Source organism: Dromaius novaehollandiae, chromosome 17 (genome assembly GCF_036370855.1).
Source record: "Dromaius novaehollandiae isolate bDroNov1 chromosome 17, bDroNov1.hap1, whole genome shotgun sequence".
Taxonomy (NCBI): Eukaryota; Metazoa; Chordata; class Aves; order Casuariiformes; family Dromaiidae; genus Dromaius; species Dromaius novaehollandiae.
Genome location: NC_088114.1, coordinates 2931517 through 2949469, shown reverse-complemented (window position 1 = coordinate 2949469; position 17953 = coordinate 2931517). Strand labels below are relative to the sequence as shown.

Genomic DNA, 17953 nt, shown 5'->3' with positions numbered 1-17953 from the left:
GCCTGGCGGGGGGCGCCGGGGGCCGGGGAGGGCCCGGAGGGGACGTTGTTGTCCCCTCCGGGCCCTCCCCGGCCCCCGGCGCCCCCGGGATGGCCCTGGGGGTGTGCGGGGAGCGGAGCGGGGGGGCGCGATTCCCCACCACCACCCCAGGCAGGCCTGCGCCAGGGGCAGCAGGCCCCGCTGCCATGGCAACGCCGCTAGGCCCGGGGTGGGGGGAGGCCCTGTGCCCTTGGCCAAAGGACAGGAAGAAATTTCCTTCATTTCCCCTTAAACCAGCCACAGCTTCCCCAAAAGTCCTCGTGCGGGACTGTCGGCCCCCTGTTTGCTTACCTTCCTGTCCCCAGCCGTGTGGCAACGCTCAAAACCGTACGCGTGTTGTTTTTTCCAGAGATCGTGTATATCTCCCTGCTTTTGCGGCGGTTCTGCTCTCCGCGCAGCCGGCAGCATGTACCTGCGACGCCTTCTCCGAGCCCCGTGCTGGTGGGGTGCCGGCGTGCCTCGGCCCATGCCGTGCACAACACTGGGGTCCGTCCAGGACAGGTGTTCCAGATCTTGCCCGTATAAAGCTGTAATCTTTGACATGAACGGAGTGCTCCTGCCGGCCCCTTACAAGGTAGCTGCAGGTGTGTATCCTCGCCTCACCTTGCTGTTTTTATGCATATAGGCAAAACAAATTTCACATTTCTTTGTTGGTCATCTCTGGTTCCAGTGAGGTGTTCAAGGATTTGCTTGCAGTGACTTTGATGATACCGCTACCCAGCACAACCAATTACACCACCCACAGTACCTGCACTGACAACAACCTGTCATTTTGTTGACATCCCCTGGTCAGGGCCTGAACTCATTGGAAGATTAAACTGACCTGCAATAACACCAACTGATACCACCTAACAATGGTACCTGGTGCTTCAGGACACTTTAAGGACTTAGTGTTTTCACTCCGAGGGTACCACGTCTAAAATGAGGATGAGGTGCTTTGGTTTGGGGGGATGCCAGAACTTCTCTCTGCAGCTGGGTAAATTACCTCAGTCCAGCATGTCTCACGAGTGCTGGTGTTGTGTCTTCTGAATCAGATTTCAGGGTTGTAGAGGGATTTCTAGCTAGTTTCCCAGTTCTGATGATGCCATATAGGCTCTCTGCTGGCTTTCTTGCTTTTCTCTGTATAGACTGGGAGGTCCAGAACTGTATTCCAGCTGGCACCATCCAACAAGCTGTACGTGCTGGAGGGGAAAATAGTCCCTCTCTGAAGTATACCAGAGGAGAGCTGACGACTGTGGAGTTTTTGCAGGAATTTGGACAGCAGTGCTTTGAGATTGTAAGCCAACTCCTGATCTCTGTTCTTTGTGCTTCCTGTCTACAGGGAAATGGGATCCTGCAATGTGGGAACATCATAGTTCAGTAAGGAAAGAGGAGCTTTTAAAAGAAAATGTTCTGTGGAAGTTGTTTGTGCTTCATGTATTGAACAAGAGCAGGTTCAGATTTACCATCTGCAGTGCAGTTTCTTAAAGGCTTCTTAGACATCTAGGAAGTATTCCTATCTGATCAGGGCAGATTTTTTACTGCCCTCATCTTTCTAGTGCCCAAAGAGGATGACGAGCAGAATTTGCCTTCACTTCCACCTGCCTCTTCCTCCATATTCCATAGCTTTCTAATTTCAAGAGACCTCCAGAATCAGCAGAGATGATAAGTCAGAGACAGTCCACCAAAAGACATCCCTTCTCTTATTTTGCTTGACTCTCTGGCTGAGACCACTTGAAAGGCTTTTTCTGCTGATTCCGGCACAAACACACCTGGTGGATGGAGACCATGGTCTCTGGGGAGGGTTCTTTGGCTCAGGAGAAGTCCCTCTACCATAGCTTGTGTTTACTAGATGCAGGAACACAACATGAGAGTCCTCTTTTCCATAAAGTCTTTCTGAAACAGCTCAGTTTAAAATGCAAGTTCCTTTCTTGCCTGCTGAATGGTAATGTTGTATTTAACTCCAGCCTGCCTTGATTCAATGGCAGGCACAGTTCTAGTGCTCTTCTCTTTCCCCAAATCAGCCCTTTAGCTTTACTGCTTTTCTGTAGAATTAGTAACCTGAGAACTCCATTTTATTTGGTCTAAGCCAAGAGATTCTCTGGCTGCCTTCCACTGCCAAAGGAAGTAAGACAGCAAAATAAGGTGATCAGGCAGTCTACCTACCCAGCCACTCCTCGTCTCACTTTTTCTTCACTGCTTAAAAACCATTTATAGCTAATTATCTTTATTGGGGTTTCTTTGGTTTCTTAGGCAAATGTTTCTGTTCCAGTGGATTCATTTCTCTTGGACTTAATCAGAAATGAGATGATAAAACAGCTCCCCATAATGGCAGAAGCAGTACAGTGTATCCGTGCGGAAGGTCTTAAGACAGCTGTTCTAAGCAACAATTTCTGTCTGCTGAATGAAGAGAGCCTTCTGCCCCTAGACCGAAAGCAGTTTGATGTGGTAAGCCTGGACAGATTTCAAAATGCATTTCTTTATCTAGCTCTATAGCTCTAGCTCTCTCTCTATATATATGTATTTTCCATTGAAAAACCCAGTACTGTTTCAAGTCATCTTGTCAACATTATATCATTATTGATTCATCTTTCTGTATCTTATAATAGTGACACTGGTGTCTATGAGGTTCTCTTGGTATACTGATGCTCTCTTATGACGATCTGTGGTACTTTTCATCCCAGTGTTTCAAAGCACTTTAATAACCATGGCCTGTCCAGTGTCATCCCGTATGCAGTGTGGCACTTGTGTAGTAGCAGGCAACTGCACTGCACAGTAATACCTGAGAAAAAGCGTGTAATAATTTGTGGAGGCGGGTAATAAGTGGCGGGGGGCTGTAATAAATGGCAGGGAAAGCATAATATGTTGGAAAGGGGCATAATAATTTCCAGGGTGGCATAATAAGTGGCATTGGGTTGTAATAACTGGTGGGGGCAATATCTATCAATATCAAACCTTATCGATAGGCACCGATACCTGCCGTTCCTGCCACACATGCATAGCTTTTGGTCTGGGGCTGATGTTGTTCTTGGTAGGCACTGATGACTATCGACATTGACCGTTTTTGACCTCAACGAGTATTGATTTCCAAACGTATTGCTTGGGCACGGCATCCCTAGCTAGCCATCGCTCTTGGTGTGCATCGATACCTCTCAATTCTTGACAGGCCTCAAGGCCTGTTGATTTCCATACCCACTTAGAGGCATCGATAGCACTAGGTCTTGATAGTTATGGGTAACTGTTGGTATTGATCATTGCCTTGGCATTGCTGATAGGTGTAATGGCCAGTACACCGCTTTTCCAGACCATCCGGAAGGTCGTGTACTCCAACACTTCCTTCGACAGCACTGAGCAATTAGTTCGGCATGTCCTGGGACATCCACTGAGTCACCTGGATCATGACATCTGCTTGGATATCATCCATCCAAGGACTGGCTGATCCTGTTTAGCTTATTTGAACTGGCAGAGCCACAGCCAAGGCAATCAGCATCCAAACAGTTACTTGGATCACATCTTATCCAGTTCTGTCCGCCCTTCACTCCTTGGGTCCTTTGTTTCACACCTTCCTTTGCCTGTCAGTCTCACTCCCACCCTCCTGTCCTCCATTTCCAGCACTGCTCAGGTGTTTGTGATCACAGTAGATGCATGCATAACCCATTGTTTGTCACTGTAGATAGTCGAATCTTGCCACGAAGGAATATTCAAGCCGGATCCTCGTATCTACAAGCTCTGCTTGGAGCGCTTGGGTGTTCAGCCCCAGGAATCCATCTTCCTTGATGACATCAGCCAGAATCTAAAGGCAGCAGCCCAGCTTGGCATTAAAACAGTGAAGGTACAAAGCAATGCAATCAGGGCAGGCTTTGGGTGTGGTTTCTAAGTCCAGAAGCTGTGTTTGACTTGAATGGCTCGGGTCTTTCAAATGGCAGTGGCAGACCCATGTTACCAAGCCTTTTGTTTTAGCCTGTCATTATTTCTACAGGCTGTTGCAGGGTTAAAGGGGAGCACTGCTGGCAAAGTCTGCACTTGACCGTTTCATTCCCAGCTCTGATCCCTACAGCTAGTGTAACCTTGGAGAAGTCACTTCTCCTTCATAGACCTCAGTTCCCTGTGACAGAAACAGCCTTAACCAATGGGTTGAGACAACCACGTCTATCCAATATGAAATTTTAAGGGGTATTTAATAACCTTCTGGAAGCTCTGAGGCTTCATGTACCTGTCATCTGAGGGCTGGATAACCCCCAAGCTTTAGAGATAGTGAGCACAGGGGTTTTACTGAAGTGAGGGGACCAGCAAGGAAAGAACAAGCAGAGGACAGGTGGGAAGAGTGAACTCTGCTCCCTGTGCACACAAGGAATTCCAGCTCTTATTCCAGCCCAAGCTCACAGGGATGTGCCTGTGCCATTGGAATTGGACAGGGACCAAGGTGGGTGGCTCCGTGAATACTGGTAATGGTTCCCCATGTTGGCAGGGACTGACCAGTGAATGCCTGTGTGTCTTAGCAGATCAGTGCCTTTGGACTCACAGATGAATGCATCACAAGCATGCATACCTCTTTCTTTATTCTATCTTCTGTCATCCAGTCTTTCTCCTTCCCTCCTGCTTTCAGGTTGATGATACAGAAGTAGCTTTCAAAGAGCTGGAAACCTGTCTGGGTTTTCCTTTGCGAGGGTTTGTTCCATATACTTGTTCGGTGAGACCGACCATGGAGATCCCCAAAAATCGTCTCCAAAAGTACCTTGAAAATGTCCTCAGTGGCCAGGCAACAGGTATTGCAGTGTTTTTTGCTCTTCAGCCTGAAAGGTCACATATCCCAGAGCCTTTGGTTCTTTCCATCATATGACGGATGGATTGAAAATATTAACAAAAGGCTTCTCACCCTCCAAGCAAACATTGCAGCCTTTTAAGTTTCAGTGGTCACTCATTATTGAACTGGGAAGCAGCATTTTAGGACTTCCTTGTGTGGGAGGGATTGAGCAAAAGTTGCCAAAGAAATGCCAGGCATATTCCTGGCCTACTGCTATCTGCAAGCTACTGCCATGGTCCCCTGGGATTTGGGACAGAGAAGCGATGTGTAGGTTCCTGGTTGCTGCAAATGAGATTCCAGCCCCAATCACAAGAAGGGAAACTAGAACTGGAGAAGTGGTGAAAAATAATCCCAGCCCATGCTTTTGTCTGCGGATCCTTTGCTCGCAACCGTTCAGGTCCATTGATGTTACGGCAGTTTGGCCACGGACAGCCTACCCTGACCTACTATGTCAAGTTTGGAGATCGCTCGCTAGTGCTGAAGAAGGAGTCCTCTAGCGATCTGCTTCCCACAGGCCCTGCTGTCACCAGGGAATACAGGTGAGAAGGCAGCCGCTCTGGCTGTGTTCCTGGTGCCAGCTGACTGGTGAAGACTGGTAGAAGAACCCCAACAGCCCTGTCCAAGGGCCAGTGCTGTATTACAGCCTTGACTTTTCTGGTCCACGTCACACACAGTTCACACGCTTGCCTCCCACATTGTCTTCCCCTGCATCCTGCGGCATAGCTCCCTCTCCCAGCCTGTGATCTGTACATTCGCTACAGCTCGCATGGACTGTCCTGGACTGAGAGACAAGGCTGTGCTGCTGCCCTGCCGCGGGGGGTGGACGCGCACCTGGGACCCTGTGCTCAAAGCCCCTGTGGAAGGCACCCTTCCTGCTCCCACACTGTGGATCCTCCCGGGCCATGTGGCGTAACACAGCTCTCCCAGCACACGTCAGGTGAAGCAGGATCCCTTTAGAAGTCCCTGTGTCCCGTGAGAACAGAGGCCATCTGAAAGCTCAGGACTCCTGGAGGAAAGATGAACTGATCCTGCCTGATAGATAGGGGCACATTCCTCTTGTCACATTTAAAGAGCATTGTGTGTGATTCCAGAATGACACTCTTTGTTCTGAATTGGTGTCCAGCCAGGCGTAGCAAGGCATTGCTGCTGTTGTCTCCTCTGTTAACTAAAGGGCTGGCAGTATTTTTTGCCAAGTAAACATGTTAGTTGTTCCCTCTCAGTCTGGTTCCAAAGAGGGCGGTTGCATTCTGACCTGGGAGTTTCACATGCATGGTCAGATGCAGGTCCCGGCCCATCCTCTGCCTCGTTCCCCTTGGCTCACAGTAGTGCAGACTCCCTCAGGTCTTGAGCTGGGTCTCATGGCAGGGAGTAAGTGGCTGTGTGCCCCCTCCCAGGACTCCTTTGAGTGGGGGGCTTTGCTCAGCAGCCCGTGCCCAGCAGCGTGCCTTCTCGTGTGGTGTAGCTGCCTGGCTGCTCGCGCTCTGGTGTCTGGCACCGTGAATCGGAGGCCGCAAACGAGCGGTGAGGAGCCTAGCTGAGGGCTCGCCCCGGTGTAGTGGGGCTGTGCTGCAAACCAGACTGCTGTGCCGCACAGCTCTGCACAGCAGCAGAGCAGCAGGACGTTTGGGGGCTGTTGTGCTCTGCCCTTGGCTTTCCGAGGAGTGTGTTGGATGGATCCTGGGGTTCTGGGCCATATGAAGATTTTGGTGTGTTTCTTTTCCCTAGCCCCAGCCGTGTAATTTTAGTGTATTTAACACTGAGCATGGGAGTCTTTAATATTGTGCATCTGCCTAGCGAAAATGCAGTTCTAGTATCAATTCCCTAATGCCTTTCTGTGCTGACATGGCTCTCTAACTTGCCCTGGCAGGGTGCTGAAGGCTCTCTCTGAGGCCGGTGTTCCTGTTCCCACTGTACTTGCCCTCTGTGAGGACAGAAGGTAATCTTGTCCCTCAGCTTTCACTCTGTGTGTGATAACCTCAGCCAGAGCCCCGCAAAGGCAAGCAGAAAAGAGAAGAAGGAGGTGCTCGTGCCAGGGCTGGTTCAGGTGTAAGAACCCAGACAGGCAAACAGGGGTGTTTGTGTGGACTGGCGCAGCAAAGCCACACTGACTCCAGGGATGCAAAGGGGGCTGTTGACCTGGAAGGATCCCTGGCCTGGCCGTTTGTGTTTCAAAACATGAGATCCCGGTGGCTTGCAACTCCTAGTACTGTTTATGTAAGTGGAGTGTTTACAGAGTGGTCCTGGCCCCTGTTCCTCCTTCCTGCCTTCCCTTGGCTGTAGTGGTGGTGGTCTCCATACTAAGCTGTGGTTTAGCATCACTGTGTGCTGTTAAACGTGTGCCGGGATCTGTTCCAGGAGCTGCTGTGTCTCCCAGACCAGGCCTCATGAAAGTGCAGTGGCTTAACTAGCGTTGCCCAGTCTTGGGCTAGAGGAGCCTCTAGAAGTTCAAAGGAACGTAACATTTTTATTTGGCTTGTTTTAGGTGTGTCCTTATTTTAGCAATTAATTAAAATACTGTCTTCCTTTGAAAAGCGACTATAAAATGGTTTTATGGGGCTTCCAGCTGACTCAGGCTCAATATGCTCAGGTTTCCAATAAGAAGGTGTTTTTTCTAACTGCCAGACCTCAGACTTGCCCCATGATCTAAAGATATGATGGCAGCGAGTCTGTGCCTGCAGCGTGCTATGTAGTTCAGTCCTTAGGGGGCAAAGGAGAGAATCTAGCTCTCCCCGTGGTGGCAGTCAGCACAGCTGTGCTCGGCCACTGCCGGCCGCTGTAGTGAAGTGGCTCTGCACTGGCAGTTAAATGCGTGTCCACCGTTCGTGATGTTTGCGTGCAGTCCGACAGCCGAGCTCCGGAGCACGCTGCAAGGGGAGCAGGGAGACAGCTGGTGCTGCAGTCCAGCCCCAACCTCTGCCTCCTGGGGCTGGAGGGACGGAGACTGAGCGTGCCACAGCCGTGCCACCAGCGGGTGACCGGAGCTGGGCTGGAGCCCAGGCCACAGCTGGGAAGGAGTGTTCACAGAGCAGTGCTCTTGAGGCTGCTCATCATGCCACACGGATAGGGCCTGGGCGTGTGCTCAGGGTGCAGGTGAGATCTGAGCGGTGATAGGGAGCAGGATTATCCTCAGACATGCTGGTTCCACCTTGCTTCCCCAGCATCCTTGGCACACCTTTCTACCTGATGGAGCACTGTGCTGGCCAGGTCTACAGGGACGTCTCCCTCCCCGGGCTGCAGCCTAGCCAGCGGAGGGCTATTTATGCTGCCATGAGTCAGGTCCTCTCCAAGATCCACAGCGTAGACCTCAGAGCAGCCAAGCTGGAGGACTATGGGGAGCACGGTGAGAGAAGGCTATGTACCCTCTATCGCTGCTTTCTCTTCCTGGGTGTCAGCGTTTCAAGGGACAGGTTTGGGTACAGGACTTGGGCAAACTTGGTGGCAGATGGGAAAGGAAAGATGTGCAGCAGAGTGTCTGATCCCCAGGCTTGCTGTGAGGGTGTGGAAAGCTGCTTGGGATCCTCCATGTCTGTGTTTTGTAGTGCCCAGCGTTTCCTACCTTTAGCAAGAGCTGCGCTGTGTGTTCAGGGGTAACTTGCTTGCTGCTGTCTCTGACTAAACTTCCTCAGCTTGTCCAGTCTCTCTGCAGGGCTATCTCAGCTTCTAAGAGTTGGTAGAGAAGTTACATTTTCATCCAGGATCCGATTATTTGCATCAGAATATCAAATCCAGAGCCTAGTTACGAATGTGCAAGACCCTTGGAAATAATCACCAGATCCTTGGAGCTTATTTCAGGGTGCTGGGCAGAGACCTGTTTGGCTGTTTGTTTCTGCTTGCACCTTTTATGTGTCTGTTTTGCAGCTTCTTTGTGCCTATCCTTTTCCCTGAGAGCCTTCATTCCCTTACCGCAGGTAATTACATTCAGCGGCAAGTTCAGACCTGGACAAAGCAGTATCGAGCTATGGAAACGCATGTTATCCCAGCCATGGAGAGACTCATCAAGTGGCTGCCTCTGCACTTCCCTGAATCCCAGAAGACGACGGTGGTGCACGGTGATTTCAGGTACTGCTTGGCTGACAGCGCTCTCCTGGACAGACAGTAGAGAGGGAGAAAAGGTGTAAAGCAACATGCAAGACCTAAAAAGCTGGGCTGGCCCAGCAGCCTCAGAGCAGCCTGAAACCCATGCTTTGGGTCAGGTTCAGCATGTCCTGGGTAATGAGATCAAGGAGTGCCAGGAACCCTTTGTGTCTTTCATGAAAAACATATCCCAAGAGCTCCGGCTGGTGCTGTCTTGCACCCAGAGCTCCCACATTTTCCCCCATATTTATCTGCCTACTGATCTGTGGCAGTTTAAACTGGTCCCCATTTTAGAGTGGGACGTGATGGGCAAGAACTGAAAGCCTGGAGTCCTGACACCTGGTTCCAACCTTGCTGCCTGCTTGACATTTCAGAGTTTCTTGGCATGACATTGGTCTAGTGCTGGGGGATCATAAACCATTTCTGCACTATTCAGAAATCAGTCCTGATGCAAGTTGCTAATGATATTTGGTGCTTAAAGAGTTTACGAGGTTGGTGAGATGCTGCAGGATGCATGGCAGAACTTGCCTGCTGCCAGTGTTATGGATAAAGTCACTCAGGGGTGTGGTGGCTGTGGACAGAGGCGAGGAATGCTGAGAGCTACTTCAGCAAGGAGAACTTTTCTTCCTGTGTTGTCAGACCCTGGCTGCCAGGGCAGTGAGTGTAGGTTTTTGCCAATTCTGGGCCAAGGCTCCTTCACACTTGGTGTAGTACACACAGTTTCTATGTGACTGGAAGCAGGTGAACTCTCTGCACCCCGGCAGGGATGTTGCCCTCTCTTTTTCCTCCTCAATAGGCTACTGCCCTCTCCTGGGAGTCGCACTGCCACTGAAGGCTGTACTGAACAAAATCTATAGCACACAACAGTGCAGGGTCTTGAGTTATTGTATGCTTTAAAATGACCAGAAAATCCCCCTGGACAGGGACTTGCCTGCATTGCTTTTTGGCTAGGCTGTCCTGTAACATCTGTTAATGATCTGAGGCTCCAAATCATCTTCTTTCATTCTTCAAAGCACAGTTCAGTTCATTATTAACCAAGGAATTCACTATTGAGTAATCTCAGTCCTTCCTGACCTATGCTTGCAGGAATTAATGTTTCACTTGTGCAGCCTCCCAAAGCAATTTTTGCACAGAGCAAAGAGCATTGGAAGGCACCTACTGCTGCTGAATGCTGGCATCTTTTCCCCCTCTTGGAACTTTTCTGACCTCTTTTCCCTCTGATACAGGCTGGATAACCTGATCTTTCATCCAGAGGGGCCAGAAGTCCTTGCTGTCCTTGGCTGGAAGCTTTCAACTCTAGGAGATCCCATCTCTGATGTGGCAAATAACTGCATGGCCTACTTCCTGCCACCTCACTTTGATACACTGAGAGGTACAGAGAGGGGTGAAGTCACGTTTGACAAATGGAGATAGGAATCAGAGTTCAGAAATGGAATGGCTCCTGCCCTGAGAGCTCAGCTGACAGTTGGGCTCGTTGCATTTGAAAAGGGCTGCCTCTCTGATACCGTATTGCCTACTCTGTCCTTTCTGCTCTCCCTGAAGAACCGCCCCCGTCCCTCCAGGGCAGAGGCATGTTCCTGCATGTGCAGTGATTGCTGTGCCATGGTTACCCCATCCGCAGTTTGTCTGGGATCTGCCACCCATTTGCTGAGAAGATGCCCTGGCTGTGAACTTGGCCATGTGCTCCCTCTCCTACCTGGTTCCATCACCCTGTTCATGAACATGGACCTTTGTTAACAGCGGTGTCAGGGCTGGCCCCAGAGAGGAGGACCCTGGTTCACAGCTTGCAAATCTGGATTTAAAAATCCATTTCGATTATTTTCTCTCTCACTTCAGCAGTAAAAGTTGGGAACTTGTTTTCCAGAGGAATGAGAAGAAACAGATCTCCCTTGGGTGGAGGACCAAGCTGTGAACTAAGTCAGCCCAGAACAATTTTGCGCATGAAGCTATATACTTGCTAAAAGGAAAAACCTAGGGGTAAACAGTTAGGAAAATTACTCTCTCATGCAGGAGGAAGAACTACCAGCCACTGCTTTCCCAATTTCACCCCAAAGAAAAAAACTCCCTTGTATACTTTTCACCTAGATTGGTTGGTGCCAAACATTTGTTTTATACGGAGACAGCATGGCAGCAGTGCTGGATTCATTCTCTTAGGTGAAGGGTGACTGTGGCTGAATTACTGCAGTCACATTTCCTGTATAGGTGAGAACCACATCCCAGCCGAGCCCTGTCAGCTACCGCTGCCCACGTTGGCTGCAGTAGCTGTGAGCAGCCTCTCGTGTTTGTTTTATTCTGAGCTCTCCAGAACTTTGGGGCTGCTCCTAGGTGGGTCCAGGTGCATCAGATCAGCCCATGCTTAGAATGACAATAGCAACTGTCTCCACTGCTCTGCAGCCACAAGCCTCACACATCCCTAGAACGCTCCTCGCTGTGTGCTGACTTACTGTTGCCTCTTTGCCTCTTCCAGGCTTGTGGAAGTGTGATCTGGGGCGGCTGGGAGTCCCCACAGCAGAGGAGTATTCCCAGATGTACTGGGACCACATGGGAATAGAGCGCCCCGAGAACTGGAACTTCTACATGGCCTTTGCCTTTTTCCGACTGGCCGTGATGCTGCAGGGAGTCCACAGAAGCTCTCTGGCAGGTGAGGAACCCGGCCACGCCAGCCCTGCGCTGCACAGGCCGCTGCCTCCAGCCGTGCATCTGGGCGGGGAGAGCGCTGGGGCTGAACCGGGGAGGTCAGGCTGGCAGCACGTGCTGCTGCGCTCAGGCACTGCTGGCTCTGGGAGCTCTGGAACTGCAGGCAGTAAAGCAAAGCCTGGGAGATGCCTGGATCTGCTGGAGACACAGGTAGCCTTGAGTTCTCATCACAGAGCTTCCATAGGAAACGAGAGGTTGAAATGCGGGATCTAGTTTTACCTCTGCATTTGGAGATGAGTGGTCTGGGAGTGTATGTGCAGCAAGTTATTGCTGCATGCCGAGAAGAGGGATGGGAATAGACTATCCTTAAAGCACAAAGCTTCCCATACAGAGACAGCACAGGCTCTGGAAGGTGTGAGGCTTTTGACTTCTCAGGCAGACTGTGGTGTGCAGCCAGGTTGTGTCCTGCAAACAGAAGAAAGGGCCAAAAAGGGAGCACAAGCAAGGCATTTCCCCATCTGCTGCTCTTTGTTGGATGCAAGTTCCTGTTTGCTTTTTGCATTTGTCAGAGGTGGTTGCATTGTCACTTTTCTTTCGTGGGAGAACTGAGCAGAGGCCAGAGTTCGGAGCTCGGAGGTGTGTCCTACAGGTGGAGCTCTCAGACTTCCAGACTAAGCTCCAGCTTTAGCAGAGAGACTCAGGAGGGTGTTGCTGTGAAGTCTCAAAGGAGTTTGTTGGCACACATTAGGTCTGACCTGGGAGTTTTGCTCAGAGAAGGACAAGATGTTACTTTCCTTTTCCTTAGAGAGGAGTCTTTCTGAGCCCTGCAGGGCTGGCCTGGGCTAGGGCACCTGGGGGTGTTTGGGATGTGGCTGTGTAACAGCAGAAGTGTCCAATTCTTCCCTTGTCACCAGGCCACGTGAGGCCAGCCCCAGGTGAAAGCTGCCAGGAGCACGCAGCGTTCGTGGCTGACCTGGCTTGGGATTTCGCTGTAAAAGAAGGATTCCGTGTGTTCAACAGCCTGCCCACCACGAAGCCTTTCGTACGACCTTACAGCACATGGGCCAGGCTTGGGCCATTCCTCACCAGGAGCTACGTTACCCAGCCACATCCTGGGGCAGCTCATTTGCTCAAAGTCCCTCTGGTTGTTCCCCCCACTGGCCTGTTGGGGACAGCCCTGGGTCTTCACTGCAAGCTGGAAAGGGTCACGGATGTCCAGCGGGGTCACCAGATTTTCCGGCACAAATGGACTCCACATTCTCTTCTTGAAAAACCTAAGGTGAGTCACTTTCCTCCTTAAAGTAACCTTCCTTTGCTGCACCTACAGCAGGGTAGGTGCTCTTGGCATGCTTCTAGGTGCTCTTTGCATTCCTGATCACATCAGACACTTGTAGAGCCCTACAGCTAGGAGCAAGGGGGCAAGATTCCTTTGCTGGCAACCTTCAGGTGGCAGAGTTCATGTTATGGGCGGCAGCAATTTCAGAGGCCAGGACTCCCTTCCGAAATGAACAGATTAATGCTAGGCCAGCTGTAACTACTGGCATTGCTCCACCAAGGTGCAGGATCAACACATGCTGCCACCAAAGCTGGTGGAGTCCCCAGAGCTTGTCTGGGCTTGGGCTTTTCAACACTTGCCAGTGTAGTTCTTGGTCCCTCCCTTCTCCTAGCAGGGCTCTGGAGGATCACTGCTGTCTCTGCTTGTGGGAAGGGCTAAGTCCATTCTCTTTTTTCCCAAGATGCTCCAGACGTAAGCATAGCTGGGCCTCTTCCTCTGCTGGCTTGGGAGGTTCCTCAGATAGGGCAGGGAGCTGCTCACGCACTCCACAGCTTCATTTCCTCCTTTTTGTTCTCTTATCCTGCTCTCCCTGGCAGCAGCTCTCCCTGCAGACACCCCCACCAGCAAACACCCCCACCCTCCTGCCCAGTGATAAGGGTGTGATCAGGCCTTCGGCAGTACAGATGCTGGGATGCCTCTTGGATTTTGGCCCTGCCATCGTCCTGGGCTCATCCTGGGCAACAGAGTAGCTACTGCTGCTCCAGTCCTGAATCGCTGAAGCAGAGGGACACTGGCTGTTCCTGGTGTGGCAGTGAGGAAGCAGAACTCACGTATCAAAGTGACGTGCCCATGGTCACTTCGTGGGTCAGTAGCAAAGATGGGAGTAGCACCAGGTCTCTTGAATTGTAGTGTTGTAATTATGCATCTCTTCTTTCTGCCAATGCAAGGCAGGTTGGGCCAACAGGCAGGTATCAGGACACCTGGGTCCCCTTCCTGGTGTTTGCAAACCACCTGATGATTCCACTTCGCAGTGCTGCCGGTGGACGTGGCGCAGCTCAGGGTTCTGGCAGCTCTGGGCTGGGAGGTGATGTAAACAGATCTGCCGGGAGTGGTGTCCTTGGTAATCATTCACAGAGTGTGTCATGAAAGCAAACACTGCTATCTGTGGGTTGCTGCTGAGGTTATATTCTTAACATATTCTAGTGACATTATCAAATTCTAGCATGTTACTTAACTCTTTATTAGCTGCCAAAAAGAAATCCCATTGGTTGTTCAGCCTTTAAGAAGCATTTCCTTGTGCTTGGGCAGAAACCAGCAAGAACCTGCGTTTCAGGCTACTTAACAGCTGATCCCCTAAGAAGGCAGAAAAGGAGGAGAAACAGCAGCTCTAGGGACCTTGGGAGTGCTGAGCTGCGCAGATCTCCTCGTCTCTCTTCTTCCTAGCTCTCTTCCTCAGACCTGGGAGAGAGTCGGCTCCTCTCTGAATGTCAGGACTGCCGTGCTCTCTCTGCTCCCTGCCCTGGGCTTGTGGTGGAGACACTGCTCTTTGTCTGGGGCAGCAGAGAGCCCCTCATCCCTGCCATCTCTCCTTCTATCCCACTGCTCCTTCCCTTAACATGATCCCTGCGTTGCCAGCCTTTGCTGTGATAGCGTGTTGTGAAGGCCAGCGGAGGAGCGGTGCTGCCTGTGGAGGAAAGATAATGCAGTGAAACATTAAACAGCTGTGTAGTCCTGGCTTGGGACTGTCACAGCGCTCGTAAGTTGGGCAAGGGCAAGTGCAAGCCTTTCCCCATGCCAGCTGGCACTGCGGAGACCGTGGCTCTTCCCAGCGCCGTCAGCAGCAGTGGTGCCTTTGGGGTTGTTGTAAGGCCACGTTATGACAGCTGAAAAGGTGCCTCGGCTGATCGTGCGCATCCCACGCAGGGAGGTGGCAGACTTGCACGCTGGTCCCGAAGGCTGCCCGTCACTGCAGTCCTCCGGGGAGATCATCTCTGGGGGAGCAGAGCGGAGCTCAGGTTCCCTCCAGAGCAAGTGTAGGTGTGTCTGGCCCGTGCACAGGGCACACAGCTGTGCGCCCAGCAGCTGGCAGTGATGCCTGGGAAAGAGCCAGGACTGGCTATGAGCGGAAGCCAGCACTAGGTTGGGGGAGTCAGAAGGATATAACATGTCCCATCCTCTTCCAGCAGGCAGAGAGTGCCATGACCAAAGGAGCAGCTCCAACGATGGCTGTATGGGCCATGGATCAGGCTAACCAGGTAAGCAGACACCCAACATCTGATCCTACTCTGGCCCAAATAAAGCGGTAGCAACATGTGCAGACCTCCCTCCATTCTGGGGCCTCCTCTGCATCAGGATGAGGCATTGCAATCTGGCAGCCCACAAGCGTGGGGGGTGATTTGTCCTGTCTGCTGTGGGACCAGAACATGACACTGTTTCAGGGGGAGGACACTTCCCTAGCACTGCGTTCCTGGCATTCAGAAAGGGCTGGGGCATCTGCTGCCAGGCTTCCCTGGTCCTGCGGTCCCTTGCTTGCCCTGCATGGGTTCTGATCTTATTCTCATGCAGGTCTCTGGAGCAGAGCGTCTCAGCGGTGCTGACCCCCAGCATGGTGTTTCGCTTGGGCCTGGGCCCCACGTCTGCCCGAAGGTCCCACGCGCTTCACAGGGCAGCGCTCACTGAACTGGAACCGAGCTGCTAGCCATGGCACGGGGCAGACAAGAGGCTAGACATGCCGCCGCTCTGGCATGGGAGAGGTCGTGCTAACTGCAGCCTGGGAGCTTCTGAATTTCAATGGCGTTTGCTGTTACCTGGTATCTGGTTTCAGTGCCTCTATTGCCAGGCTCAGTAATGGTGGGGCAGATTCCATCCCTGGACCATGAGGCTGCAGCCATTCAACACCGGCCTTGCGAGGGGGAGAGCAGATCAGGAATGACAGGGTTAGGATGCAAGTCTTGATTTTGGGGGTAAAGAGAATGGAGCAAGGCATCTCTTCTCACTCAGCGCAACACCTCCAGCAACCTGCAGCTGCTAGTCAGCAGCAGGAAGAGTTGAATCAGGCCATGGAGGGTTCTGGCTTCAGGGGAGACTCTGAAGCAGGGGCAGGGCCTGACTCCCTGGAGCTGGGAGGAACTTGGATGACCCCCATGACTGCAGTGGATATCTCTGGGTTTTGTTGGGGACCAGCGACGATGTGGACCAGATCAACAGAGGCTTTCAGTACTTCACAGAGACCAGCAGCAGAAGCAGAATCATCCGCATGATTGTGGTAATTCCTGGGCTCTTTATTTGTAATCTGGTATTAATGCAATATTAAAGTGAGGAACCTGCTTCCTTGAGTTTGCTTGATATAGTGACAAGTTCAACTCTTCAGTATTTTATGCCCCTTTTGCTCCCATTGGAAACACTGTGTCGGGACAGTGGGATGTGCAGCTTACAGCTTCCCTAACCACCAAGTAGCCAGCCTGGCCTGGTCCGTCTGACAGCGTCCCAGCACTGGCTTGTGTCACAACACCAGAGCTGGCACTGGTTCCTCCAGCTCAGAAGCTCTGTCAGCCTCACAGCCCATTCCCACAAGGCCGGATCCATCAGGTGCCCAGGGTGGGCACTGGCTCCCTGCTCTTTGGGGCACTAGGCGTGCTACAGAGGAGCCCCAGGATGGCTGTGCTGGGTACTCAGCGCAGTGACCAAGTGACTGGCGGGCTGGAGGGAAGTCCCATGACCTGACTTGTGCTGATGGTTTCTCACAGGCTCCAGGGTGAAATTCAACCCTCTCTCAGGCATTTGGCTCTGCTATGGAAGGGGGGAGGCAGTCTCTGGGCCTGTACTCTGCCAACACAGCCAGTTCGGATGGTTTCCTAGCAGGCACCTGGCTTTGCACCTCCCACCATCTCATCTTTCAGGCAGGCTCTATACCAGCCAGCTACTGCAGGGCTGAGTTTGAGGCCGGGAGCTGGGTCTGCCATGACAGTGTTTGCTCCACTGCATGTGGTTTTAATGTTGCTGGGTTTGTGTGCCAACTCCCAGGGGAGGGAATGGATCTGCTCAAGAGGAGCGAAGGCATTAACACAGGGCTAATGCCCTGGGTCACCAGTCGTCCATCCAAGTATCGGCAGAAAACACATGTAGGACAGCGTACGGGAGCTTAGCCCTGAGCGAGATGCGACTGCAGCTCACCTCTTAGATCTGTCCTGTGGATAAGCAGCCTGCCCAGTCCCTCTGGGCAGCACACGGTGCGCGCAGGCACATCTCTGCAGGGCTACAAGTATAACAGGTCTTTCCGGCATATCCCCAAAGTGGTTTAAGGCATGCAGGTCTGTAATGGGAGAGAGAACATGTTGGAACAAGCAGTTCTCATGAGTGGCCACCGCAAAAAGGGCTGCAGTCCAGCACCCGCTGCCTGGGGCACAACTGGGAATCACTTACCTTTCAGGAGATACGGGTGGCCAAGGACAAGAGAGGCTGAGATCCCTGTGCAAGAGGATTTCTTTTCAGCTGATCTAGAAAACATGCAAGCTGAGCTGAGCCCTGCTGGATAACCTTGGGCAATTGTTTCATCTCACTGGGCTTCACAGTTCCGACCTGCAAAACAGGGCAGATGCTCTCCTGAATTAAATGCCTGGAGACCTTGCAGATGCTGGAGTTGCATGTTACCACCAAGACTTCCAGCAACCTGGGTCTTTCAGGACAGTGGGTTAAACTATTTTTGAATTGAAAAAATGTACGATTCTTCTGTCCCCTTTAATAAATCAGAGCCACCAACCCCCAGCTACCGCTCACAGACCCCTCAGCAGCGGTCTTAAAGGAGTCAAAGAAATGCTGTCAGAAGGTAATTACCACAAGTTTATTTTGGATGTTAAATATTCTTTTAGTCTTTTTGGTCTGCAGTTTCCTTAGCGATGACAATGATAACTTTAAAATACACCTTATTCACTGTCATGTTAGACATGCTCAAGTTGTGCAAGCCATCTTAAGCAAGCAAGCAGAAAAGGCCTTTAGGCACTGTTGGAAGGATCTTGCAAAGCCCCTAATTTGCAGGCAGCAAGTAAAGTTCCTGTTGTGAGGGTAACTCGCTGGCTTTGCTTCACTTCCTCTACACGCAGAAGCTTCTTTTTTAGATTCTGTGTGCGTGTTAACGGCAGCAGGTT

General features: G+C 51.6%; 1 protein-coding gene across 4 annotated transcripts; it reads left to right on the top strand.

Annotated features, from left to right (window-relative positions):
* Positions 1 to 102: 102 nt before the first annotated feature.
* Positions 103 to 16136, top strand: ACAD10 (acyl-CoA dehydrogenase family member 10). Of its 4 annotated transcripts, none has more exons than XM_026114530.2 (14): positions 103 to 623; positions 1167 to 1315; positions 2291 to 2466; positions 3692 to 3850; positions 4625 to 4784; positions 5220 to 5361; positions 6690 to 6758; positions 7981 to 8162; positions 8731 to 8881; positions 10123 to 10268; positions 11364 to 11537; positions 12448 to 12812; positions 14993 to 15064; positions 15375 to 16136. In XM_026114530.2, exons 3-14 carry the CDS (start codon positions 2326 to 2328, stop codon positions 15486 to 15488), a joined length of 1875 nt encoding a protein of 624 aa, XP_025970315.2. In that variant the 5' UTR covers positions 103 to 623; positions 1167 to 1315; positions 2291 to 2325; the 3' UTR covers positions 15489 to 16136. The 4 variants fall into 4 exon arrangements, with proteins under 4 accessions (XP_025970315.2, XP_025970313.2, XP_025970312.2 ...); XM_026114528.2 differs by having other exon boundaries at positions 104 to 623; positions 2272 to 2466; positions 14996 to 15064; XM_026114527.2 differs by having other exon boundaries at positions 104 to 623; positions 2272 to 2466.
* Positions 16137 to 17953: the final 1817 nt, after the last annotated feature.